At 52.4% G+C, this 27045-nt stretch overlaps 2 protein-coding genes across 3 annotated transcripts in view; one reads left to right on the forward strand and one right to left on the reverse strand.

The window, feature by feature from the left end:
• The window catches only part of KIAA1614 (KIAA1614 ortholog), a 40160-nt gene extending 19717 nt beyond the window's left edge, over positions 1-20443 (reverse strand). For both annotated transcript variants that reach the window (XM_053605328.1, XM_053605327.1), the window contains exons 1-4: positions 20010-20443; positions 17082-18013; positions 16300-16363; positions 6095-6238 (exon numbers count right to left, since the gene is read on the reverse strand). In XM_053605328.1, the coding sequence (XP_053461303.1) occupies positions 6095-6238; positions 16300-16363; positions 17082-18013; positions 20010-20056 (1187 nt within the window). In that variant the 5' untranslated portion in view covers positions 20057-20443. The remainder of the gene's footprint in view (positions 1-6094; positions 6239-16299; positions 16364-17081; positions 18014-20009) is intronic.
• Positions 20138-24710, forward strand: LOC128596450 (dapper homolog 3-like). The gene is made up of 5 exons (XM_053606077.1): positions 20138-20294; positions 20338-20898; positions 21009-21187; positions 21510-21594; positions 21999-24710. Exons 1-4 carry the CDS (start codon positions 20138-20140, stop codon positions 21552-21554), a joined length of 942 nt encoding a protein of 313 aa, XP_053462052.1. The 3' UTR covers positions 21555-21594; positions 21999-24710.
• Positions 24711-27045: the final 2335 nt, after the last annotated feature.

Genomic DNA, 27045 nt, shown 5'->3' on the forward strand with positions numbered 1-27045 from the left:
TCTCTACAATGTGGGCAGGCCTCATCCATCCATTGAAGGCCTTAAGAGAACAAAGACAGAAGAATTGTGCCATCAGACTGCCTTTGGACTCAAACTGCAACTCTACCCTGGACCTCCAGCCTGCTAGCCTACTCTGCTGGTTTGTAATTAACCAAGCCTGCACAGTTATATGAGCCAATTCCTTAAAATAAACCTCTCTCTATATATGAGGTTGGACAATTAAGTTCTCAAACTCATCCTAGAAAAAGGCTACAGACCTCATTGCTAAATACCACTATGGTCACTCTGGGAAGCTATGTACCAATGTTAGCACCCAGTCCACCCTTCAAAGCACTAAAAATAGAACCAGACACTGACCATGGCGGATGGTCAAAATCTGGAGACAGGGGCCTGAGTTTTGGAGACACTGTCCTTCCTTTCAATCACTCAAAGTATTCAGATCTGACAGTCACCTTTGCTGGCATCCTTTATAGGTTTAGTGTACCCTCCTCATCTGCCACCTTCACCTCCTCAACCAGAGAATTGAATTCTCCTCTAATAGCACATTGAACATATCACAGTTTGCTCAACCTTGCCCAGATACTCCAGCAACATATAAAGAAATGTATGTGAGCAATTTGTGGGTTTGCTAATCCTTCCTCTAAAAGAATGCCTCAGGATTCTGGAAGTAGGATGTGAATGCTCTCAAAGTCTGCCTAACAGAGAAAGAGAAAGAAAAATATGGTTGCGATTAAAAGGAAAAGGGTTTGCGTAACAGCAGGAAGAAATCATCTTTTAACAATGACTGTTAAAACACGCCAGCCAGTGGGGAAAACAGCCTTTCACCGGTGACTTCTAGAATTATCCATGGATTTACTGGATTGGACAGTGTGCCCTATGTAGATAAATGGTCTTGCCTCTCATGACTCAGGTGAAATGACCCATGTCCTGGTGGTGGCACTGACCATTCCTAACCATGTCCCTGCCCTATTCCCACGCCCCAACAGTGAAGCCATCAACCAGCCTCATAGCTCCAGTAGGTTGGACTTGAGTTGCTGATGAGGCAGAGTATGATGGAAAGAGGTGACCTCTTGGATCAGGTGGTAGACTTGAGAGATAAGAGTCAAATTGTCCAAGACTGACTCCCTGCAAAACTCCACAGGAAGCAGCTGTGGCTGAGAGCACAGGACATGCCCCTCACCTGTGCTGTGTCAGATAGACTACAACCTCGAACCTTGGCCCCTGGCCTCCAGTCTAGAAGAAGCGAGGGGCTGGTGCTCACCCATCTTTGGATGTGAGCTGGAGCCAAGGCCCTGTCCTACTGCATCAAATCCTAGCTCTTGAGTCCCACTGAGGAGGGGCGAGGGCTTCCTACATCATGCAGCTTGGAAGTGCAAGCACCAGGGCCTCTCCTGGAGCCTGACGCTCGGCATCCACCAGCATCTGCACTGCCCTGGCGTGCAGCGGGCCAGGAGGCAGGCGCCTCCACACCTGTTCCTTCTCCTGGCTCTAGCCATCTCCCCCAAAACAGTGTTCTGGGGGAAATTTTTTGAAAAAAGAACTATTGCTAAGCAAGCGATTTTCCCACTCTGAGATCTGAGCAGATCTGCTGCTTAAAAGGGTTGCTTTGAAGACTATTGAAAAGGCATCAATAATCCTTTTTCTCTGGAACTCACATTCAGACAGGGGTGACTTATTCATTGGGCACAGTGCTCAGGGAGGAGGGGCCCATGAAAATATTTTAATTTCTTTTAAAATCAGAACATAAGCTAGGGGTGGTGGCTCACACCTATAATCCTACCACTTTGGGAGGCTGAGAAGGGCGGATTGCTTGAGCTCAGGAGTTTGGAACCAGTCTGAGACCCTGTCTCTACTAAAAACAGAAAAATTAGCTGGACATTGTGGTGAACATCTGTAGTCCCAGATACTCGGGAGTGTGAGGTAAGGGGACCTCTTGAACCCAAGAATTTGAGGTTGCTGTGAGTTATGACACCACAGCACTCTACCCAGGGCGACAGAGTAAGACTCTATCTCTAAGGAAATAAAAAAACAGAACATAAACTTCTAGGTTAATGAAAACATTTTAATATATGATAATATACTCATCTTTCAGTCAGCATGGTCATATAATTTTAATGTTTTTATGGAGGAGGGGGCCCATGAAGGCAAGAGCACCCAGGGCCCCACAGTCGCCATGCAGCCCTGCCTTGGTAGCTGAGGAAAGGAAGTTGCTGAGCAGGTCCACCCACTGGTGGGGACAGAGCAGAGTCTCAGTACTCAGCTCAGCGTGGTGGTGGGGAGGTCCCTCAGGTAACTGTGGCTTTTCTGTTGGTGACTGTGGAGCACTGGAGCTCAAAGCCCAAAAGTACACGTGAGGATTCTAAGTGTCCCTGATACTTGTATCTCAGTTGTTGGGGGGTTGCTGGCTATGTGGAGTTCATGGTCAGCTCCCCAGAGGCATCCTGTCCTTCCAATAGACCAGGAAGAAAGGCTCGATCCGAGAAACAGCATCATCTCACCCCCCAGAAAACAAGAAGCGCCCCGCTGAGCCCTCTGCCCTCACCCCACAGGCAGGACACCCTTGCCAGCCAGGCCAAGCCAACACAGCCAAGGCCCACTGGGAGACTCTGCACATGGCTTAGACACAACAACCCCGACACAGGCCCCACAGGCCAATGCCCTGCTCTGCTGACAGGATGTGGGCTGTCATTTCTAGGAAGGAAAAAAAAAAGGCCCCACTTTAAAAACAGCATGTTTCCCATGCGCCACATCTGTGGCCTCAACTTTTACATACAGGATGGTGAATTGAGCCATCCTGGAATTCACTACAAGGGTAGAAATAACACTTTTGTTCTAAAAAGAGAAATTAAGGAGAGATTAATCATGTAAGGTGTCTTTAACCCAATTGTTCAAACTCAGAAGCCCCCAACAGCAGTGTTAGTACCAGTGCTTTTTTTTTTTTAGAGTTGTCTGGAGGACTCAAGTCTGAGACACACACTTCATTAATCCTTTATTACAAATCACGCTCTTACAGAAATATATGTGGACTTACATGAAAAAATCAAATGTATCCAAGAATAAAAAACATAGCACATAAAGTAGTATATGCATTCCAGTGTCCGTGCCGGGGACAGTGGGCACCCAAGAAAAAGCTCTTCTAAAATGGCCTGGCGGGAGCGGATGTGAACGGTTCTGGGCGGCGCAGGCCGGCCCTCAGGCACAGTGTGAAGGAAATCTCACGGCTGCTGAGCTCCTCAAGACGTGCCTCAGAGTCAGCCCCGGGAAAACTGGCCTGAGCCCAGAGTCTCTCTGTAGTCCTGGAGTTGTACAGCTTTGTGAAGAGCTCCTGGTGAGCTCTACAACAATGCTGTCCTAACCACACAATCGAGGTGTGGAGGCAAGCCTTGCAGAGTCTTAACACAGCTGCTATCTGTCACAGGGCAAAACCACCCTCTCCAATGTCACCCTCTCCAGCCCTGCATCATGCTGACATGTCCAGCCGTCCTGTGATTAGGAACACCAACCTGGGTCTGCTTACCCGCAAAATGGCAAGAGCTTGTGCTTCCAGGAGAAGCTGCCCCATTTCTACGTTGATTTGCTTCCAGAAAATACAGCTACAGCTACCTTTTCGCCCCCTGGAAAAGCCCTGTCTGTTCAGGCTTGCCCCAGACACCTCCTGCCAGATGGAGGACAAAGAAGGCCTTCTGCAGCCTGCTCTGCCTGCCCGACTCTTCCATCATCTCTCACCAAGCTGCTCTTCGGAAGGAGTGATGCATCTGGGCAGTGGATAGGGGCTTCCTACATCTAACAGACGCCTGGGGCCCATGTGGCATTGCCATGTTAACTCAGCATGGCCTCCAGGGTGATCTGACGGAGCGTAACCTTTAGAAGCATCTGCAGCAAGCCATCTGGCGTTGATTTTTCAGCTATACCCTCTGAGGATTCACCAGCGCTGCCAAGTCATAGTAATTCTTTTCTGGACAGAGCAGCTGCGAAAGTGGGTCACCTTGCATTTCTATAGCATTTTTATGGCCTAGGGACAGTGTGGCAAAAGGGAACCTACTTTGAAGTTGGCGATTGAGAGTTTTGTGAGCTGCTGGAGTGATTGGAGGAAGAGGAAGTGTCCAAGAGGACACTTACATAATGAAGCCTGTTTTGCAGATAGTCTTGACTATTTTGAGGCTACCCAGCCTAAATACCTACAGAAAGTGGAACGGGTGAGTTCCTTGGAAGTCTATGGCTTCTCCCCACATATACGAAGAAAAGACTAAGAGGCCTCAAAGAAGCCCATTCCTAACTCGTGCCATCCAGCTGGAGGAAGGGACAGGCACAACGCGTGGAAATGAAAGGGTAGCCTGTTTGGCACCCTTGCCAGGATTTGGGTTTGGAGTCTTCTGAGCCCCCTCCTATAAGGGTCACAAGGACACTGAACACAGAGGCCTCTGCTCAAGCCATCTTGATGGTTTCATGAGCGTCCTTAGCTTTTAGTGAGCAGCTCAGCATCCCCCATCAAAGAGCACAAGTACCTCTTCCAGTAACAATCCTCTCTCCCTTTGGTACCACGTGGTGATGAAACTGGTAGATCCAGCATGCCCAGAGTGCCAGTGAAGCCACAGGCCTTGTCAGCTGCAGAGATGGTCCTGCTCGGGCCTGCTGGGGTTTGCATCTCAGGCCCAGGTGCACCACCAGGAACTGGCTTTGCCTGGTAGAGCACTCCCAGTGCAAGTGGTTCTCTAAGGAGCTTTGTGGGTGGAACAGGCACATTGATGGGGAAGGGGAGTGCTCCTCAGGAAGCGGTGATGTGCTCATCTGCATGTCCTGGAACTTGTTTCTCCCCCATCTCTTCATCCCTAATGAGCTCACCCCGCTGTGGCTCCAGCACCATGAAATCAGGGATGGTGCCCCATCTTTGGCTCTGATCTCCCCTCCTCTGCAGACCCTGTGTCCAATTGCCTGATGGGCATCTCCTGCGGATGTTCTAAGGACACCTCACCTTCCAAAGCCTGCCCTCACACCTGGGCTTCACCTCTTGGCTAAGGTCCCTCCCTCACCAAAACATCCAAACACCAATTCAGAACCCTGGGCTCTGTTCTACGTGCCTCCTCTTCCCTCCCACATCCACGCAATCGCGTGATTAACAGAGACAGTCCTCCAGCACTCACTACATGCCAGGTGCTGTCCTAAACTTTACATCTATTATCTTATATAAGCCCCACAGCAAGTCTGTAAGATGGGCACGATTATAATCCCCATTCCGCAGATGAGGAAACAGACACAGACTTCCCCAGAGGCACACAGCTAAGTGGCTGAGCCAGAATCCAAACCCTGGCGGGGTTCTCAGTGTTATGACTTCTCTGCTGCCTCAAGCCTGCTTGCTTCTGGTTTGGGGGGATCTCCATGAAATCTCCTCACTCTTCCCTCTGTACCTCTCACCAGGACCACAACACGGCTCCACAGCAGAATGGAATGGCGTTAGCACTACTGAAATGCAAATGTGATCCTGCCGCCCACCTGCCTAAATCCTCCAGAGGTGCCTAGCAGTTACAGGAGACATCCAAATTGTTCAGCAGCTCAGGGGCCTGCATGGCTGGCCTCTACTGAGCTCCTGAACTGCATGCAGACACCCGCATGTCTTTACACTCGAGCCTGGCTGAACTCCTGAGCATGCTGCCCCCAGGACGCTTCTCCCTGCTTCTCTCATCGCCCAGTAAATATCCACATCTCCTTCCAGCCTCAACTTAGAAGCCGCCTCCGCTGAGAGCCTCACCTGTCCTTTCCAGGTAGAGTTACTGGTTTCTAGCCTGGCAGGAAGCTGTTTTTCCCTTCTACACCGTAACTGAATATTTGTTCACCTTCATCCCTGGAGACTGTGACCTCCATCCCATCCAGTCCCCCGAAGGAGTTCTGATCGTGTTTCATTCATCTTTGTATCTCAATGGTGGTACTCACTAGGTCCTCAGTGAAGGTATGTTGACTGAGTGGTTGAAGCAAGTGCCTGACATGGAAGACGCCCACCCACACACAGCAGGGAGGAGCGAGCAGCCGCACCTAGCTAGATCCCACCTCTTCCTGTTGTCTGCCCTTCCCTGCCATGGCCCTCCCGGGCCCCACTCACCGGCTGCCCAGGGCAGTGGTGGGCACGATGTCATGGCTGGCACGGAGGGGCCGGGTCCTGGCCTTCATGCGGGCACGCTGCAGCAGGTGCTTGGCTTCTTCATGCCTGGGGCTCAGCACGGGCTCCGGCTTTGGACCGAAGGTCCTGCAGGGTGGCACACAGGCAGGGCAGGCAGGGGCGGGATTAGAAGAAAATAACATGGATTAGGAGGGCTTTAACAGTGTCAAGCACCGGCTCTTCCAGGAAAAGCCCTGCATGGCAGCCTCCGTCCTCCAGCTCCCACACAGAAGGCTCCCAACCTAGGGCCTGGGGTCTGGGAAATGGCCCTGAGAGGCTCTGGACAGGGGCCGGGGGGCTGGCCTGCCTCGGACATATGCTCAGGGACCAGAAGCAGAGACCCCACGAGGGTCTAGAAAAGGGTAGGAGAGTCTCCAGATTATTCAATTGTTCCTTCCCTGGGCAGACAGCGGGAGTTATCTGGGAGGAGGAGGGAGAAAAGGGCCTGGGGTTGTGGGGCTGGGCCTGTGCCCAGACAGATGGTCTCTACACGCATCACCTCCCTCCTTCTGTCTCTCTGCACCCACACACAGCGCCATCCTGAGCTCCCACCGCACTTACAAGGAATCAGGCCTCTGTCCACCGCAGATCTGGCCTTTTAGGGAAATGGCACTTTTATAAATCCTGGTGTGTTCTTGCCTTCATCCTAATCCAAACCTGCCAGGCATCAGCTCAGGACTCACAGGCTCAGAGCCGGGAGAAATTAAGCTGGACTCAGGCCAAGTTAGCAAATGGCTTGATTTTCATAATAACAAAGGTCCTCTACCAGCCCTCACCACCTTCCAGACGTGCTGCCTTCCTGGCCAGTCCAGAGCTGCAGAAAATGACAGCAGCCCTTTTTCAAAACTGTCTCCCAGACGGTGACATACAGCCCACACGGGGTCTCAGCACGAATAGCAGCCCACAACCTCCCACGGGCGAGCTGTTGTTCTCCACAGAGCCTGCTTTTCCTAGCCAGGCTGGCCAAGGGCAGGTGTTCCCACCGTTTGACAGATGAGTGTGTCCAGAGCAGAGAGGAACGCTGGCAGGCTGCTCAAGGTCGAACATCCCTGGGAGCAGAGCAGGCGACCGCCAGCCCCATTGCCTTGGGCATCATTCTTGTCCCCTCTGTCCTCTCCCCTTCTTGGGACCCAGGGCCGGCCGAGGATGTTTGTGGCTGGGGAAGACACATTCTCAGAGGTAACTTCAGCATCCCCAGTAGCTACTCCTGTCCTCCCTGTCACACATTCTGGGCTGTTCCCTATAGTGAGGGTCCATAGAACTCAGGCAGGCAGATGCTCAGCCAGGCCTGTAGCCCACCCAGCCTACCCGCTATGCCATGTGGGAAAAAAGGGCTTGTCCTGACAAGGCCAGGAGGATTCCTGGATGACAGGGATATGAGCGGACAACGGCACAACTCTGAGTCCTCCAGGAACTCGGGGCATCCTTGGATAAGCTCCAGGCAGGCTGTGGTTTTTTCTTTTCTTTCTTTTTTTTTTTTTTTTTCTCTTTTTCTTCTCATTATTTGCATCTCACCCTGCTTTGGGGCCACTTTGGGACCGGGGGTTGGGGGGCAGGGAGACTGCAAGAAGAAAGGCACCATCTGTGCCTGTGAACCCCGGCAGGGCTCAGGCACAGCTCTGGAACAAGGAGGGCTTTCCTGGAGCGATGTGAAAGTGAATCTCCAGGCCCACTGCCCCAGGAAGCCTCCGCTGGCAGGAAAGGCCTCACTCTGCACAGCTTCCCAAGCAAGCAGCCCCTCGGAGGCGACTGAGAGCAGCTGTGCTCCCTGGGGCTGCCGCTCCAACAGCAGAGATAATGAGGTTACCAGCCCGGAGAGGCTCCCCTGCAGCCGTGGGCCTCTGGCTGCCAGCCCAAAGCCCCGAGCCTTCCGGTGACAGCTGTGGTTCCATGGCTGTCGGAGGGCATTTGTCACAAGACCTGGTGGGCAGGCAGGAGGGCCCCCAGGCAGCTGGCCAGATGCTGCCAGGATCAGCCTGGCCCCCCAGGTTTTTAAGCCATTTTCCAGCTTTGCTGTTTCCTTTCTGCTCCCTCCACTTGGAGCCGTTACTATTTTTTTCCCCATCAGCTGCCTTGCTTCAATTCCTGGCAGACAAAGCTGGTTTCTCCCCCTGATTAGAAAAGCAGGGCTTTTTAGGAGCCTGGAGGCATCCATGCACTAACACGCTGAGCTGGGAGGAGTGGCAGTCACCTTCACAGACTGCAGACAAGGTCAGCTAAGCAGACGACTCCTCCTCACGGTGCACCCTGGAGAAGGGAGGCCCTGACCAGCCCTGTGGAGGTGAGGGGACAAGCAGGTGCTGTGTCACGGGTGCTGAGCCCGGACCAGTCTAACTGCCCACCTCCCACCACCCACATCGCCCGGGGCCACCCAACGGGCACCCACCCCCTCCCTGCTGACAGGTGGAGACTCCCCCATCCGAGGGATACTTCCCAGTCTAATCTAACCCCAGCCTCTGCCAAGTGCACATAGCCCTGGAACCAACCCCTTCCCATTAGGGACTAGAAGCCCCACTCCCACCTCCTACAGTCACTCTGGAAATTTCCTGGAAGGGTTGGGGCAGGCAAAGGCAACTGCTATTCAAGAACAGACAGCTTTTTCTGCTTCTCTCTTGAAAGCAGAAGCCTCTGCACTCCAGAGGCTCAGTAGCTCAGTGGGTAGGGCATAAGAATAAGGTGGCCGAGTGTTTTTCCTCCTTGGGCCTCAGTTTCACCAGCTGCAAACAGTGGGAGTTGGCGAGGGGAGAGGACTCACACTGCTACTGTGGGAGCCTGGATCCTCGCCCATGTGGTCTGATACAGCACAAGCTGGGGTTCATGATTTTGAAGTCCTCCCTTGAGGGAGTTCACATCACAGATGTTGGCCCTCAAGGAGGAACAGGGCTAATTGTGGGGAAAACCAGAGCTCTGCTAGAGCTTGCTGCCCTCCCCACCCCTCCAACCACCAGCATCTTAAACTGCTTCATGAGGATACAGGGCAGAGGATGGTCCCAGGTTCCTGGTGGAGGGGGAGGCTTAGCTATGACTTCACCTCCCCCACAGCCAGGCAGGTCAGGAGAACCACCATTTCTCTCCTAGCTCGGGAGGTCAAGAGGACAGAGTAGCCTTTTTCTCTAGCCATCATAATCCTAGATTAAAATAATAAGCCCCAGCAAGTCTGCTTTTAACCCTTTCATCTCAAGTACATGAATCAGGGAAATACCTGAGCATGTAAAGAGATTTGACATTTCCCAGATTCCAGGGTGCAGTCAGTAGAGAGAAAACATATAGTGTACAGATCATACATGGAGATTTTTGCTTGGCATTTGCCGCTTTTATATATTTCAAAGCTTTCTTTTTTTTTTTTTTTGGAGACAGAATCTCACTCTGTCATCCTGGGTAGAGTGCTGTGGTGTTATAGCTCACAGCAACCTCAAACTCATGAGCTCAAGCAATCCCCTTGTCTCAGCCTCTCAAGTAGTCAGGACTACAGGCACCAACCACAACACCTGGCTAGTTTTTCTCTTTTTAGTAGACACGGGGTCTCCCTCTTGGGCTGACCTCAAACTCCTGAGCTCAAGCAATCCATCCACCTTGGCCGCCCAGAGTGCTGGGATTACAGGTGGGAGCCATCATGCCCAGCCTTATTGCAAAGCTTTCTAATGACCAAGGACGAGCCCTCTCACTGCTGTAGTATGTATTGATTCCTGAGCCAGGGGAAGAGGGAAAGTTATGCCTGGAATGGATTCTGGACTGCGTGCCATGAGGACTTGAACTGGACTGTCTTAGACTCTCTGTCATTCTTGGTTGCACAGGCCCTTCTTCCAAGGTCTGCAGGACACTGATAGGATGAAGCTTAGAGTGGTGGTTAAGAGTTTGGTTCAGGGTTTCTAATCCTTGGACAGCCACTTCCTGACTGTTACCCTGGCAGGTTAATTAGGGGTTCAGCCTCAGTTTCTTTATGTGCTAAATAAAAGCTTAGTTGTTCAGATAAGTGAGATACAAGTAAACTCAAGTGGGAGGGAATGGAGAGGAGAAAGAGGGATGAGGGAGGAGGACTGATGTGCTGTCACTTAACTGGTATAACGTGCGGGTGTGTGGCACATCGCCTGCGGGAGGGGCACAACTATAACTTTGGAAATCTACCTAACAAATGCAAACAATGTAACCTAATCAGCTGTACCCCCCTATTGATCTGAAATTTTTTAAAAAAAGGTAAGTGAGATCGATTCCCTCAAAAGAGCTTAGCACAGAGCTGGGCATTTGATAAGATTCCATAAATGTCAGCATTTGCTATTATCATTACTTTTATTATTAGCACCATTGTTTGTTTAATTACGTTTACCTCCTTACTAAGCCAACAAATGGAAGACCTGAACATGTTCTAAAATCACCTGCCAAAGACATCGCCTTGTGTGCCTGGAGAAGGCATGTTTGGAAGTAACAAACCACTCTATAGCTAAAGAGGAGGTGGTTCTACCTAGACTTTCAAAAGCTTTTGAAAGGGCTGCTTGGTAGCAGAGAGAAGCTGAGTCCCAGACAATAAACAGGCCCTTCTCTCCATCGAGAAGCAAGAGGCCTAAAGAACGGCTGCTGGTAGCATCCATGCCATTTAACACCTTCGTAAGGACCTGGATGGAGGCCTGCAGCACTTCCCTCAGCAGCTGGCTTCTTCTGGGGAGAGGAGAGCGGCTCTATCCCCGCCTTGTTGCAGATTCCCTGCTAAGCCCCACAAAGAGGCTGTGGCCTGGCCTCAGTATGGAGGGCCTAGGTGGCCCTGAGAAAGCAGATGTCTGAGACACACCAAGACGGGGGGCCAGAGGCCTGCTGAACTCTGGAGGGCAAAGAGGAGCACTTTCTTTTCTTGAATTTTAGCCCAGCTCCCCATTAACTTTCTTAGCTCTCTGACTGGTAAAGATTGGCCCACGATGAGATTTTCATGTGTGGTGAGATTTTTGTGGCAATGCCGCCTACAGGACAATGTATCTGAAAGTCCCAGGCAGCACTCGCTTTGTGGTAGGGCTTCAGGGTTCATGTCTTCTCCACCCAGCGTTAAGTATTTGAAAACACTGTTGAGTGGTTCAATTTAATTCTATTTTCTCTTTTGTTTTAAAGTTTTGGCGGGGTTGGCAGTGGTGATGGGGTCTACCTTTGTCCCTGAGTCTCTGAGTCAGTGGGCAGGATGGGCAATGAGGGAGGCAGAGTGACGGGACAGGCAGGGACTCAGCCACTCCCACTTACAGCCCTGCCCTCGGGGGTCCTCGAGCACCTCCCCAAACCAGGGAGTCCTGGGCAGTGCCTCAGGACACTTTGCTGGGCCCACACAGTCTCCTGCCTGCCTCTGAAGGACCTTTTCCAGGGGCCTGCTCTGTGCACATAGTTGACAGGTGCTGGGGCCTGGAGGTAAGAGTTCTCACCTCAGAGAAGCTCAGAAGACCCACCAGTCACAGCCATGGCAGCAGGCAGTATGGGCAGAGAGCAGTGAGAGTAAAAACAGACAATTCCATCTGAAATGGCACTGGTACCCACACAGTGCTCGGTCCACGGGAGAGCCTCTGTGACACTGTGATATAATAGATACATATTTGGTCTCCACTCCTGGTGCCTGGCACACAGCTCTTAAAACCCTTGGAATCGCAGGAGTGATAAGGGTGGCTTTGTGCATTACTAAGACAACTGGCAGCTGGGGTCTCCTAGGTAGCTTCAGCTTGGGGGCCGGTTGCCTGAATGACCATGGCAGGATTAGAGGGCTGGAATAGTCAGCCCTCTGGGAAGGGGAGGGGGGCTGATCGTTGAGGTGATCACCCATGGCCAAGGATGTAATCAGTCATGCCCACATAATGAAGCCTCCATAACACCCAAAAGATGGGGCCAGAAAGCTTCTGGGGCTTCCTGGAGAGTGGTGCTCCTAGAGAATCCTGGAAGCCCCGCGCCCCTTCCCCCGGCAGGCCCTATGCATCTGGTCCATTGGCTGTTCCCCTGGATTCTCTGTAGCATTCTTTATAATAAATGGGTAAACTGTAAGCAACATGTGTTTCCTGAGTTCTGTGAGCTCTTCTGGAAAATAAATCCAACCCAAGAAGGGAATAGTGGGAATCCTGACTTACAGCTGGTGGGTTGGAAGTAGAGTTTGAAATGGAGTGGGAGCCGTCCTGTGGGACTGAGCCCTTAACCTGCGGCATCTGGTGCGATCTCCAGGTGGATAGGGTCGGAATTGCTGGAGCTGGAGAATTGCTTGGTCGGGTGGCGGAAATCTCCACACATTTTGGCGGCCAGAGGTGAGGCGTTTTGTGCTATATGCCATGTATAAGGGTAGAAAAAGCACTTTGGTTTTTTTCCTATCCCAGACAGTTTCAAAAAAAAAAAGAAAAACTAGTTGATATATTAATCTTTAAAAGCCTGAGATATTCTCACAGCTGCAGGCCTGACCACTTGAACCACAGGCTGGCCCTCTGAAATTCTTTCGAGATGCTTGTTTTCGAATCAACAAACTATGGAGGTGAGGGAGTTTTGACCCCCTACATTTCCAACAGTCGCCTGAGAATTGGAAGCCACCAAAGTCAGAACTGCGGCCATCTGGCACTAAGCCGCTTCCCTCCTCATGAACTTGCACTGTCTTTCCGAGGGGTGTGTATACCAGCGACTGGGCTTCTGTCTCTGTAAATGGGCACAATTCCACCACAGGGAGGAGGGGAAAATAAACAACCTAGGAAATCTTCTGAGCTTCCTTCATTGCCATAGCACAAATAAAAACAAAGCTCCAAAGACCTCCTTCTCTCCTTTTCCCACAGCAGACTAATAATTACTGATCTTGCAGACCAGACGTCAGGAGGTGGGCTCTCCGGCTCACACACACAGAAAGTCCTGATTGGGTACAGAGGGGGCCTGGCCACTGCCTCCCCCTCGGGGCCACCTGGAGCCTGCAGCGCTGACGTAGTGCGCTCTGCACACCCAGGGGCCTCTAGTATGCAGTCTGGGGCAAGGGCTCCATTGACTGCGGCTGCTCCTTTGGTCTTACCAGGTTAATCTGACAATCTGTAATCCTTTATGTCTCTCAGAACCTCAAGGCAGGGAAGAGGCCAAATTGGTCATGGCCATCTGGATCCAGAGACCCTGGATAGCAGTGAAGGGACAGCCATGGGCTGCCAAGAAGGAACAAGGGCGGAGATGTTCATGTCCACTCCACAACCCCCATGGGCGCAGTGAGTCCATCGCAGGCATTGACCCCCTCTTGCTCTCTCTAAAGCCCTGCCTCTCACCCCATGCTCTCCCCTAAAATCAAAACCCATTTCCCAGATCATCTCAACAGTGACTTAGAGAAAAAACTGGGCTTATACTGTGGAGGCTGTCACCTAGACTTCTTTGCCCATACTAGAAAATAGACAACCTGGGAGGGGCAAAGACCGTCAGTTCCCTAGCCCTGGGGGGTGTGGGGGCATGGACAGGACAGCTTGAAGCCACCCACCTCCCTGTGAGTAGTCCACAACCAGCAGGGCCAGCCCCCCAGCCCCAGTGACTGTCTTGGGCTCTGCAGTCACCACCGTTTCATGAGCTGCTTGTCTCATTACCATGCAGGGCAGTGACAGTTATGGACATAATTAACCCAAATACACACTGGGTTAACTTGGTCATGATGGTTATCTGATTGCAACACTAAGCTGCAAGGAAGCCTTACTGAACGCAAAGCAGGACTATTCACTCCCCAAACCCTGAGTAGACAGAGGGGCTCACTGCCCCATGAATGAGGCCCTTCCCTTGCCAGAGCACATGCTAACGATGTCCTGGGGTCCCCTCCAGGAAGGCCATCATAATGATTGGCCACAGCCTCAGAAAATACCTCTGCCCAGGGTCCTAAGCCCCTAAGTAGGGACACTAAGCCCGAAGACCCTGGCCTCCTGTGGCACTCCTGGGGCACAGAGGGAAGCCTGCCTCATTTCAAAGGTTTCTTAGGAAGCACAGAAGTGGCATCGATAAATCCATCCCTGGGTTCACTGGGGAGAGACGCAGCCCTGCAGTGTCTTAGGGACCACCTGAATGTCCAGGACATTCGGGCAGAGCCAAATGAGGAGCCCTGTCGGGGAGCACGGCAGCATGGCTGGCCTTACCCTCCCTGAATCAAGGTATGTTCTCTGACCTCAGCCTGCTGCCCTTTCAGCAAGGACCTGACTGGAGATCACCAAGAGGTCAACAGGCCACTCGGACTAACTCCCAAACAAACCAGAGGATGGGCTTTTCCCACAACACCCTACGCCCTGATCTGTTAGTCTCTGAACAGACTGTCCTAAAGGTAAGACACCTTCTCCCCCTGCCCTCCACACCACACACGCACATCACACAACGCATATTCGCACACACCCCACCTGAACTCTAAAATGCAGCAGATGGCTGCGGATGGCCTGGCAGACTAAGCAATAGTCCAGAATCCCAGTTCCAAGGGTTCCACACAAATGCCGCCTCCTCACAAGATGAAGGGAAACTCCCTGCCATGGCGGAGGCGCTCTTCCTTTAAAGCGACTGGTTATGATTACTGATTATCCACCGTGCAAGTTAGCAGCTTTGGCGTCTCATTTCAACATGACCTCTGGACCGAGTCCCCTGTGCCTGCACCTCCCTGCTGGATATCTCTCTTGTCAAGCGAAGGATCCGGAGGGCAGGGAATGAGCCACTGCAGGAAGAGGAGGTCCCGTCTCCATGCAGGAAAGGAGGAGGTGCCCAGGGCACAGGCCTGCAGTGGAGCAGAGAGAGGAACGGGGGGCCCACAGTCCCTTCTGCAGTCACTTTCCCAACAAACCAGCAAAGCAAGGTGGGGATGAGGGAAGAAGCTGAAAGCTGAGGCCATGGAGGTGGGAGAAGAGGCCCCTGGCAGAGGGGGGGCAACGGAGATTCCAAACCATAAATGAGGAGGGATGAGGAGCCACAACGCCGTCTCCACCAGACCCTTAGCTGAGCAGAAGTGGCATCTCCTGAATCTGGACTGCCTCGCTATGTTAAAGCAGGTGCAGGACAGGGGGCTGCCATGGTCTGAATGCTTGTGTCCCCCCAAACTTGATATGTTGAAATCTAATCTAATCCCCAGTGTGATGGCATTGGGGGTGGGGCCTTTGGGAGTGATTAGCACATGAGGGTAGAACCTTCCAGATGGGATTAGTGCCCTTATGAAAGAGGCTCCAGAGAGCTGCTTATCCCTTCTGTCTAATGTAAAGACACAGCAAGAAACCAGACACTGAATGTGCCAGTGCCTTGATCTTGGAGTTCCTAGCCTCCAGAACTGTAAGCAGCACATTTCTGTTGTGTTTAAACCACCCGGTCTGTGGTATTTTGTTACAGCAGCCTGAACAGACTAAAAGTAGAGGCTCTTTTAGTCAAACTAAGTGGGATTTATGTGGGGAGCGGCCTGATGATGGAGAAGCAACAGAGGCTGACATCACTGTACAGCTGTGGAGGTGGGAGGATGAGGACCAGCTCCAAGGCCTCTCAGCTGTGTATGCCAGGAGCCCAGCAAAGACTGAGGCTGAGGTCAACCCTGTGTAGGTGCCAGCAACAGCTCAGGCCACACATGACCCCACTCCCACCTCAAGTGTACTGTTCCCACACTGCCCAGCACAGGACACAGCCTGTGAAGGACAGGTGATCCCAGTTTCCCCCACCAGGCCTGGAGGATCCAGCTTCCCCAAAACATTGGTGGAGGGGCTGAAGCAAAACCTGTGGGGTCTCATGGTGAGGTTGGAGGTGAAACCTTTGACACGATCTCAGCACATTCCCTTGACTGGGAAGGGGATTGAGTACAAGCTTTGCATTCCCATACTCTGCCCACAGATTTTCACACCCATTATCTCATCCCAGGCTCACAAAGGTCCTGTGAAATAAATCAGACAGATTGCTATTGCCCCTACTCTAAAAAGACAGGGGCCTGGACATGGAAATGGCCCCTGGGGACACAGAGGTCAGAGGTGATACTCTCTGCACTGCCCTCGGCACCTCAGTGGTTCTGCTCAGATAGCAGCAGCACCAGCCGGGGCGCAGGCTCTTTCCCCGGGGGCTCAGAACATGATGTCCACTGGTCTACAGGCCCCTGGTCTCTGTGAGGTCTCCTGCTGCCATGATGCTGAGTATGCAGAGGGCCCAGGGAGAGGCAGGAGGGAGAGGAAATACGGATTCTGGGCTCATACCTGTTCTGGTCTGAGTCCTGCAGAGAGTCACCCCAGTCCCACTCCACATCCCCAGCTGTTCGCTCTAGAATCCAGAACAGAAGCACAGGTCAGGGCAGAACCAGAAAGGAGCCCTCAGCTGCCCCCTAATGACGAGCACCCAGGAGAAAGCTTTCCCCAGAACCAACTTGCTCACCAGACAAACCCAGCACCTGGCCCATGCCTCAGCCTGCGAGTGAAAGCAGAGCCTGTCACCATGACTGATGCTGGGGCAGCTACGAGCTGGAGGGGCCACATGTACCCGCTCAGGCGTGGGGTGATGAATGAGCTCATGAGTTTTGGAATGAGAAGGAAGGGAGAAGAAGGTTGTCTTCCTGGGTCTGAACACTCACTCATGCTAAGCCCAGCTGACAGGAGGCTCGGCCTCTCTGTAGGGCTAGGTCCCTGTCTGCTTGTCCCACTGAGAGGGCAATGAGATCCACTGGGGGCAAAGGCGTGTCCCTGGAGGGAGAAGCAAAGACCACTCTGGAAAGGGCTATGAGCGCCAAGGAAGAAGTCGTGTAATGCAGAAAGCGGCCTCCCCCCGGCCAGGAGGGTCAGGGGCTATTTAGCAGATAGGGAGGCCTTCGAGGTGGAAAAGAATTTATGTCAAAGCTAAGAATAAGAGGACAGACATCCTGGTGACATGGACGACAGGCAGCTGTCTCTCCCTCCATTTTTGCAACAGCCCTCTGTGGGAGTCCGTTTCCCCTTCCTCTCTGCTGGCCCCTTCCTGCTGCACCCCCCTCCACAGTGAGGCCCACCTGCTGCAGCTCTGCCACATGACGGAGTCCAGGCTGGGGCCCCCGCCTTAGAGGGGCCGCACCTAGAAACACTCAGTATCTTCTGCAGCAGCAGACGGCTCCTCTCCACCCGCTCAGACAGGGACAAGGTGCTGCCTCCGGTGCTGAGTGGCCCCAGGTCTCCACCTCTCCAGAGATTCCCCAGCAGGGCTGTCCTGGGGACGAAGTCCTCCTCAGAAGTCAGGGATGTGCTGTCCAGGTCTCCCCCTGTGACCACACCATCTTGAAGCAGGTATGAGCTTCCTCTCCTCATGCTGGGAGTGGAGATGATTTTGTTACCAGGGCCAGGACTCCCAGGCTGGCAGGGAGTAACTTCACGGATGGGGCTTTCTTGCAAAGAGCTGGGCTCTGTCAGCAGACCGCTCTCCTGGTTAGGCAGTGTCCACATTGCTTCTGGAAGCGTGTTCCAACACTCACACCCAGGAGCAGGTAGCCTGGGAGGCCTGAGGCTCCCATTCCTCATGGGTGCCTCCTCATTGTCACTGCTGGTCAGCTGCCCATCAGTCAGGTCCTGAGCAGGAGGGACCACCACGGCATCTGGCATGAAAGTCCCCTCTGATGGAGTCCTGGGTCCACCTGCCGGGACTCGTATACATTTGGGTTTCTTGGGGAATGACTGTTCATAGGAAGTGGGACAGGGGCTAGCCCCCTGTTTACCTGCTGTCATCTTCTCCTTCAAAGCCCTCACCTTGGACTCTAGCACAGAGGAGCCTTGCAGCTGTGCCCCCCCTGCCCTGGGAGGCTGGGGGCTCATCAGGCTGGGTGTTGTGTCTTCCCAAGGGCAGGTCCAGGGTCGTGAGAGGTGTCTGTTATCTGGCTGTGGCTCAGGACTTCTCCCCACAGCTGAGGTCACCTCCATGGGGTTGGCTTTTCTGTTCCCTGTCTTGGGCTCTCTGGAGGAGAAAACAGAAAGACCTCCTGAGTTTCAGCACTGGGCCACCTCACACCACCTCTGGGTCCCTCGAGTGCCTTGGTGTTGAACCCTATTTAGATGGGAATATTAGAGACAGAGCAGGGGATGCTCTTTAGATGATGTGAAAGCACTTTGAAAAGTACAAATCTCTGGACAATATAAAAGTTATTGTTGAATTTTTTCTTCCATGTCTGAATAGTGTTTCAGTTTCCTATCTCCATTTTATAGATGGACAAAATGAAGCATCAAACAACAGGTAAGCCTATGGCAAAATGTGGTTTTCCAGAGCATAACCCAGAGCAATTTCCCAATCCCTGGCCTCTTGCTTTGCAGAAGGATGTTCTTGGCAGAGGATGGCAACATCTGCTGAAAGGTGACCTGCTCTTCCATACCCAGAGGAGCCAGTGTGGATGATGGACCTCAGGAAGACCCCACATAGGATCTGCGGGCTGTGGAAGGCACAGCATCCAACCTCACCTCTGAGCCCAAGGCACTAGCCACAGGGGCCACAGATGGAGTTGTTCTCAAAGGGAGACTGTGAGCAGTCACTAACTCCTATCAGGCGTCTGCTCTGTGCCAGGCAGGACTTCAGGTGGTTTCAAACACATGCTGTCCAAGAATCCTGACACAACTCCGCCAGGATGGTACTACTACCCTCACTTTGACAGATGAAGAGCTCGAGACCCAGAGAGATTAATCACACAGACTAAGGGGAGGCCAGTTCAGAATCCGAAGCTTCTCATTCCAAACCCAGGGCTCTTTCAAAACATTTATAGATGAGCTGGGCATGGTGTCTCACACCTGTAATCCTAGCACTCTGAGAGGCCAAGGCAGGTGGATTGCCTGAGCTCAGGAGTTCGAGACCAGTCGCTACTTAAAATTAAAAAAAAATATAGCTGGGTATGGTGGTGGGTGCCTATAGTCTCAGCTACTCAGGAGGTTGAGTGAGGCAGGAGGATCATTTCAGCCTGAGAGTTTGAAGTTGCTGTGAGCTATGATGACACTACGGCACTCATCCCTAGAAGGAAAAAGTGAGACTCAATCTCAAAAAATAAAAATAAAAATAAAAATCTGTGGACTGAGCATGTTCAGTCCTCAGAGGTTGGGTGACTCACCGGCACTGCACAGCACCCTAGTGGCACTGCTGAGGTTAATGGCTTCCCAGGGAATGAAGCGAGAGGGGATTTTATTCATTACCTTATTAAGTGTCTTGATACTTATTCTACTCTCTGAGAAAAGTCTACCTTAATATCACACATCAGATGTGTCCCACTTGAAGTAAGGCTCGTGTTTAAAGTTCATAGGTGTATAACCCACAAATTAGGGGTTAATTATTCAGTTTATACATTGGCCAAGGATGCTGAAAGGGCAAGTCCCTCGGCAGTTCATTACAATTCAATTTATACACAATGTTTCAGGAATGCACATATTGTCATAAAGCAAAATACACAGCATGTAAAGTGTCACATCAATTTTAAGCCAGGGAAGTTCACGGATTATCTTTAGGAAGACAGAAATGATTTGCTCTGCCGATTAATGTAATATGGACCAAGTTGACCTTGGCAGCCCAGCTGCCCCTTCTTCCTCTCTTCCAAGTCCAATCCAGAAAACGGGATTAGAACGCAGTAGGAGCGATACCAGTTATATTAAAAGAACTGTCTCATGGGTGAATGCTGGAACATTCCAGAGATGATCCATCTCCAGAGATCTTAAAGAATGCGCCCCCCACCCTCCGATCGGGGTTCCCTGGGCACATTCTTTCGGGAGGAATGTTAGCTTGGAACTGTCTGGTCCTGTGACCGAAGAACTGCACACGTCTGCTCTAACTCTGAGACGCCGAAAGGAAGATGGACGTGAAGGGCAGGTCTCCCCCGCGTCCCGAACGGCCCGGGCGCCCCGGCTCTGCGGCACCCCCCGCCCCGCCCGGCCTGCCCGGCCTGCCCAGCCTGCCCGGCGCCTCGCCTCCTTGTACTCACTGGGGGCCGCCACTGGCAGGTCCGGCCGCCGCCTGTATCCCCTCCATCCCTCGGAGAGGTGAGCCCTCCTCTAGCCCTAGGTCCCTCCCAGCCCGCTTCAGGGTCCGGGGAGGGATCTCCAGCCCCGAATGCAGGCCGGAGGGAGTGCGGCCGACCCGGGGTCCCGGGCAGGGCCGAGGCTGTGCCGGGCCGGCTCTGCGGGCAGCCCCCGGGCCCGCCGAGGGTCGGGCCGCACTCGCTCCCCGCGGGAGGAGAAGCGCGGGAGGACTGGAGGGAAAGGAGGCGGCATGGGCCGCTAGCTCATGGCTTTGCCGCTACGGGGAGACAGGCCAAGCCCGGCGCCTTCCCGGCCGGGAAGGGAAGAGCGGGCGCAAGGAGCAGAGAGGAGGGGCAGCGGAAGGGGCTGGAGGAGCCGGGACCTCGGTCTCCCCACCCCCGCCACGGCCGGACGCCCGGAGTCGGGCGGAGCCGCTTCTCCCGGCCGGAGCCGGGGCTTCGCCGCCGCCAAAAGCGCTGGGAAAACCGAGGGCGGCCCCGAGTGTGCGGACGACGTGGACGGCCGGGCCTGGCGCGGTGCCCCGGGCGCTCCAAGGCGCGCGGGGCCGGGTGCCGCCCTCCCCGCCAGACCACCGCTTCCCGGCCTCACGGTGGGCGCACAGGCCGGGGTGCGCTCGGGGAGCCGGGCGGCTCGCGGGGCGCGAGCAGGAGCCGTGGAGGCGCCACGTTCTCGCCGAGCCTCGCGCGGCTGCTCGTAACTCTGCAGCCAGGGCTTGGCTCTCCAGGCGCAAGATGGGGAGTGGCCTTTGCACAACTTTTCCTGAGGAGCAGGCTGCCCTACTCCGTAGGGCCGTCCCCATCGCCCTAGAGCGCCTGTTCCTCCAAGGTCAAGGTTATTGGTTTCCACTTTCCAGAGGCACGAGGGTAACCCCGAGCCGCCTTGGGTGGGGACCTGGTCTTAGGGTCCTGGGGACTTCTGAGCAGACCTTGTCACTTTCCCAGATCTGGGAGGAAGTAGCAGCGAAGGGCGTTACCTGCAGCTGTGGCCCAAACCGTCCGAGGAGGTTTCCTTCTCCTCCCACACGGAGGTAACGGAGCCTCACCTATTTCCAAGCCTACTTTTCCACCAAAGACGGGAAGTAATGAGGGCACCCAGGAGATTCCGGAAAGAGAAAGTGCTCGTACATCTTTCCTTCAGGCAGGGGGTAATTTGCACGTGAGCACTACAGGGGGTCCAGGTGACAGACATATCAACTGAGAGGGCCACACGGAGTGCTGGGTGTTGGAGCAGGGAGTGGGGGGCCAGCGGAGGGGACTGCCTTTTTTTTTTTTTTTTTTAACTTCCTTTCTCCCTCCCTCCCTTCCTTTCTTCCTCTTTCTTTTCTCTTGTCTTTTCTTTTTTATGACCAGGTCTAGCTCTGTTGCCCAGGCTGGAGTGCAGTGGTGTCACCTAGCTCACTGCAACCTCAAACTCAAGTGATCCTTCTGCCTCATCCTCCCAAGTATCAGGAACTACAGCATCCCAAAGTGCAGGGATCACAGGCCTGAATCACTTGTCACTGTTCCTAGCCTGGGGCATGCCTCTTAAGTGAGTAGGAGTTACCCTGCAGAAAGTGGAGAGGTCCAGGCAAGGCAAGGGCACCCAGGCCAGAGAGCCACCTTTGGGGAGCTATATGAGTAGACTGGCCTCAGACCAATTTAGGGGCCTGAAAGATTACCCAGGGCAAACCCCTCTGTGTCATGGAACAGGCCCAAAGTCACACAGCTTTGGCAACAGGTGGTCACCAGTCAGGGCCCCTTCCCTCTGCATGTTCTCAGAGCAGGCACTTCCTTAGAGTTGGCATTTACTTGCTCTTGGATCACTTTGCAGAATGAGCAACTGGTCCCATTTACAGAGGTGTACAGTGCAGCAGGCATCAGCTAAGCCCTTTAATGTCCCTTACCTCCTACGCAGCCTTAAGAGACACACTGTCTATTGTCTCTTTTCTCTAGAGAAGGAAATTGAGTTGAGATCAACGCCCAAGGACACGGAGCTAGTAAGCAGAAAGTCTTCTAGAGTCTGAGCCCCTCACATCAACACACCGTACAGTGCTGTTGCCGGCATCTGCATGTTCAGTGTGGAAAGACTTAGTTTACAAAAAAGAAAAAAAGAGGAAGAATTTGTGAGACAGTCAAGCAGTGCCGTGCTGCCTCAGTGGTCTGGCCCGTCCTTCCCACATCCCTTCTCTCTTTCTTGCCGTCTGAGGTGAAATCCTGAAAACCATACAAGCCCTCTCTTCAAACCTAACACTATCCCATTACTATTATTAAAGAGCGCCTATGAGCCACGGGTCTTTTAAATCTTTACAATATCCATGTATAATAGGTATAGGGTATCTCCACTTTGGGGATTAGGAAATCGCAGGGTTCAGAGAAGTTAAAGTGATTTGCCTACTAGGCCAGACCAATAGTAAGCTAGACTCTGAACCCAGCTCTATCTGGCTTAAAGATTTTCTCCCAGGCATTCTGATTTTAGAAGCATCTCTGAGCTCAAACTCCAAAAGGTAATTTCTTCCTGATTCCCACTCCTACCCTTCCCCAGAAGTTAATGATCTATAAGGCAAGTTTCTGAAAGTTTCAGCAAAGGCTTAAAGTTTAAAGGAAACCTGGCCCCCAACCTTTTGAGACACATATAATCACCTTCAGTTTATTTGGGTTACATTTGTTATTTTGCAAGGGGGGTTTGTCACATCTACACAGAGACTTTATTTATTTATTTAGTGACATCACAGCTCATAGCAACCTCAAACTCTTGGGCTTAAGCGATTCTCTTGCCTCAGCCTCCCAAGTATCTGGAACTGCAGGCGCCCACCACAACGCCTGGCTATATTTTTGTTGCTGTCATTGTCGTTTGGCAGGCCTGGGCCAGTTTCGAACCCCCCACCCCAGTGTATGTGGCCAGTGCCCTAACCACTGAGTTACGGGCCCTGAGCCTACACAGAGACTTTTTTTTTTTTAACATGTCAAAAAGAATCTTTATTACTTTCATTATAGCCTCTTATGCTTTCTTTCCAGATGCCTTTGGAGCAGGTGCTCTCTGGGCTAGACCCTTTTGACCCTTCTGAGCTTTTGGAGGAGGTGCTGCCTTCTGGCCTGTGGCTTTCTGGGCAGGAACCTTCTGGGCTGCAGCCCTACACAGAGACTTTAAAAGCCTAAAGACATGAATGAGCAAATCCTTAGAATGCTATTGTGTTATCCCAACATCTGCGGGTCAGAGGACACGTCTTATTCCTCTGCGTTCTGTCTGGTTCAGCCCATATCTGTTGAGCTCCCATTATGCAGCAGGGGCCGGGGAGACAAAATTTAACACTGTAGAGAACCTGCCCTTGAGGAATTTCTGGTCCAGTGGAACAGGGGAGGAACAGGCGCATAAACTCTGGGTGTAAGTGCTCAGATCCAGGGCAGTGCAGAGGGGTGTGGGTTGCTCAGGGAAAGGCTGAATTGAGGTGTGTGCATTGAGTGAAAAGGGTACCCAGGGTACCCGCAGATCTGGGTCTTAGAGAATGAGTAAGGATTAACCAGGCACGGAGGGCTGGGAGACGGCTTTCAGGAGAGGAGATGAGTGTAGGCACAGCCAAAGCCTGTGACACTGCCTGGTTTTACAGCTACAGGGAAAGGCCAGGGGGCAGGGAGTGAGGCCACAGAGCAGTATGGTGGGGCCTGGTTGAGGGCCTCAGAGGTCTGGTGGAGGAGCTGGGACTCCATCCTGTGACAAGGGAACCTCTAGGGAGTGGTTCAGACCACTCCTTAGTCCTTAAACTGGCACGTTTCTAGGCTGAGCAATTACCTTACTTCCTTATGTATCAGACTCTTTCTTGACCATCTTTTGGAGAGAAATCTGGGAGGAAAGCACATGGATAGTAAATAGCAATCAGATAGTTATCTTCCTCCATTTGAACACTAGAGAAAACCATCGCCCCAAGAAGCCTTTGCCTTTCCCTGGATGACACAAGCCTCACCCTCCTCCCAACATCCACCGACGTGCCCTGAACTCTCAGCTGGAATGAGGAGCCATGTGGGATGTGAGGGGAAAGTGAGGGAGGCCATGCCAGTAGAGCCTTGTGGGGTAGGAATGGGGTGGGAGGGCCGCCTCTGTCCGCCTCGACTGTACAGCCTGAGGAGTTATCCAACTGGAAATCTGAATCTCCTGGTCATGGGCACATGGTCCAAGGAGCAGGAGGAGGTAGCTGACATTGGCAGCAACTGCTAAGAATGTTGTTCACAGCCCCAGGGCCTTCCCTCAGGGCCCTATCATCTCTTTCCAGCAGAGCAGCAAGAGTGCAGGTGGATGGGTCTGCTAACCACCTGCTTCTTTCCTACTTAAACCGCCACCCCCCCCCCAGGGCTCCCTTTGGTTCCCAGGGCCCCGTCTGACCAGTGCCTGTGTAGACTCAAGGCTGCGTTTGAGGCTTACTGGGGGAGAATCTGATTCCTTAGGTTGGAGAAAGGGCCAGGAATCTGTGTCCTAATAAGATTCTCAAGTGACTGTGAGGCCTAGTCAGTTCAGGGAGCACGGGTCTTCAGGTTAAGACTCAGGCTCCTTCATATGGCCTATGGGTCCCCCCAGCCTCCTCTCACTACCCCTGAGAGCCTACCCTGCATTCCACCATATTGAATTGCTGCTAGTTCCCCAACTGGCCACTCTTTTCATGTCTCCTTGCCTTTGCCCAGGCTTTCCTTCAGCCCGCAGTGCCCTGCTTCCTCTGCATACGCGCATCCTGCTGTGAGTGGGACCGTGTGCCCTCATTCACATGTTGAAGCCCTCACCCTCATGTGATGATATTAGGAAGTGCTCAGAGTTAGATGAGGTCATCAGGCTGGAGCTCCCAGGATGGGATGGATTATCACCCTGACAAGAAGAGATATCGGAGAGCTTGTGGTCTCCCTGGCCACCTCCCCCCACCAAGCGAGGACATAACTGAGATGGCAGCTATCTGTAAACACAGGAAGAGATTCCTCACCAGAACCTGTCCACGCTGGCATCTTGATCTCAGACTTCCGGCCTTCAGAAATGTGAGAAATAAATTCCTGTTGCTCAAGCCACCCAGTCTGTGGTGTTTGTTATGGCAGCTGGAGTGGACTCAGACACATCCCCATCCCAATTTGGCTGTCTCCTGCCAGACCTTTCCCACTCAGCTCAAATGTGGCCTCGGCAGGGAAGCCTTCCCCAAGACTGTGTATGTCTGAGCTGTGTTAGTGCACTGGCTCCTGGCAGGGCACTATCACACTGAGTTGTACACATCTGCCAACTCACAGAGAGCTTCTGAGAGCAGCACTATGCCTGACTCTGGCTGTGTCCCTGGCCCCTAGCACGTGCTTGCCACACAAAAGGTACTGGCCAAATACTGCATGGTGAAATGAAAGAAAAAAATCGCTATCAGGAAAGGCTGCCTAAGAGAAGAGGTGGCCACTGCTTGTTCAGAGGGTCAAGATCATTTCCAAAAGATTGTTTGGTCCACTCAATATGGCTAGTCCTGCCCCAGCCCCTGCAAGAAAGTTGGCCGCTGACAGGGCAGGACCAGCACCCAGGCGTCTTGACCGGTTCACACCTGACTTGTAGGCCTCCTTGCACCCACCTCTCCTCCCTCCTCCCCAACAGGCTTGACAGAGACAGTGCGTATGCCTTACACTTCAATTGTCAGTAAGCCTGAAAATTTGGAGATAAAATAGCTATCGGCAGAAGAAATGAATGGGAGAGGGACAATAGTGAGAGAGGAGAGGCAGAAACAGGCTGGGGAGCACACCAGGATAGATGCAGTCAGGCAGCGTGACAACGGGACTCCTCCAGACAGCAGCTGCCTTGTTTTCTCTGCACACTCCAGCATACACAGGCACACGTGCACGTACACACAGCAGCCAGGATCTACTGAAGCATTGCTCTTACCTGGTCAGGGTTGGCCTGCACCACTCCCTCAGGCTGCCAGGCAGGGCACCCACTGGGATGGGTCTGGGACCTGCCCTGGGGATTTAACCCCAGACTTCACCGCTTTTGATGCTTACTCCTCTTGCATCAGCTCTGGCTCTGCCAAGCATCTGTCCCCTTGCCTGAATCCAAGCCTCAGCTGGGATTAGGAAAATATTTTAATACTTTCCTTCCTGCTCTGTCCTTCCTGTTCTGCAGGAGGCTGCCATCAACATGAGGAGAGAACACCTGACTTTAACCTTTCTGTCAAAATCACTGTCCTCTTGGTCAAGTCAATTTTATCATCTACAGATGAGAAGGAACTCAGGGAGAAAATCTCCCTGAAGGAGGGTGGCGCCTGTGGCTCCGTGAATAGGGTGCCGGCCCCATATACCGAGGGTGGCGGGTTTGAACCCAGTCCTGGCCAAACTGCAACAACAACAACAAAAAAAAAAAAAAAAAGAAAGAAAGATCTTGCAGGATGACTGAGACCTGGTCATATTTGTGACAGTTTCTCATCTTGAGAAAAGACAGACAGTGTTCATACTATAATAATAATGATTGGCTGACCACATATGAGAGAATATGAAAAAATATATTAGCATGATTCTCACACCAACAATTCAATTAAAATTTGTGATTATTTCAATGGATGGTGAAAAGGTATTTGAAAAAATTTAATACTATACCAAAAAATAGAAGGCTTCCTTCACATCATAAAAATATATTTCTCAAGTCCAACATTTAACAGCCAACATGTAACAAAATGGTAAGATAGTCCTGTCAAAGTTATGAACTGAATAAGAATGCTTTGCATCACTAGTTCATTTAACAATGATCTGTAAGTTCTGAAATGTATAATGGTTAAAAGGGACTAGTCAAGATAACTCTACTTTGTAGATAATATGAGTGTTTATGATGAAAAACCCAAGCAAACTGGACACAAGATAAATGTTGAAATCTAGTTTCCCAAAATACCAGTGCTAATCAAGTAGAAAACGGCATTGAAAGAGCAAAAATGTAGCCGGGCGTTGTGGTGGGCTACTTGGGAGGCTGGGGCAGGAGAATCGCCTAAACCCAGGAGTTGGAGGTTGCTGT

The sequence above is a fragment of the Nycticebus coucang genome, chromosome 10, assembly GCF_027406575.1.
Source record: "Nycticebus coucang isolate mNycCou1 chromosome 10, mNycCou1.pri, whole genome shotgun sequence".
Classification (NCBI taxonomy): domain Eukaryota; kingdom Metazoa; phylum Chordata; class Mammalia; order Primates; family Lorisidae; genus Nycticebus; species Nycticebus coucang.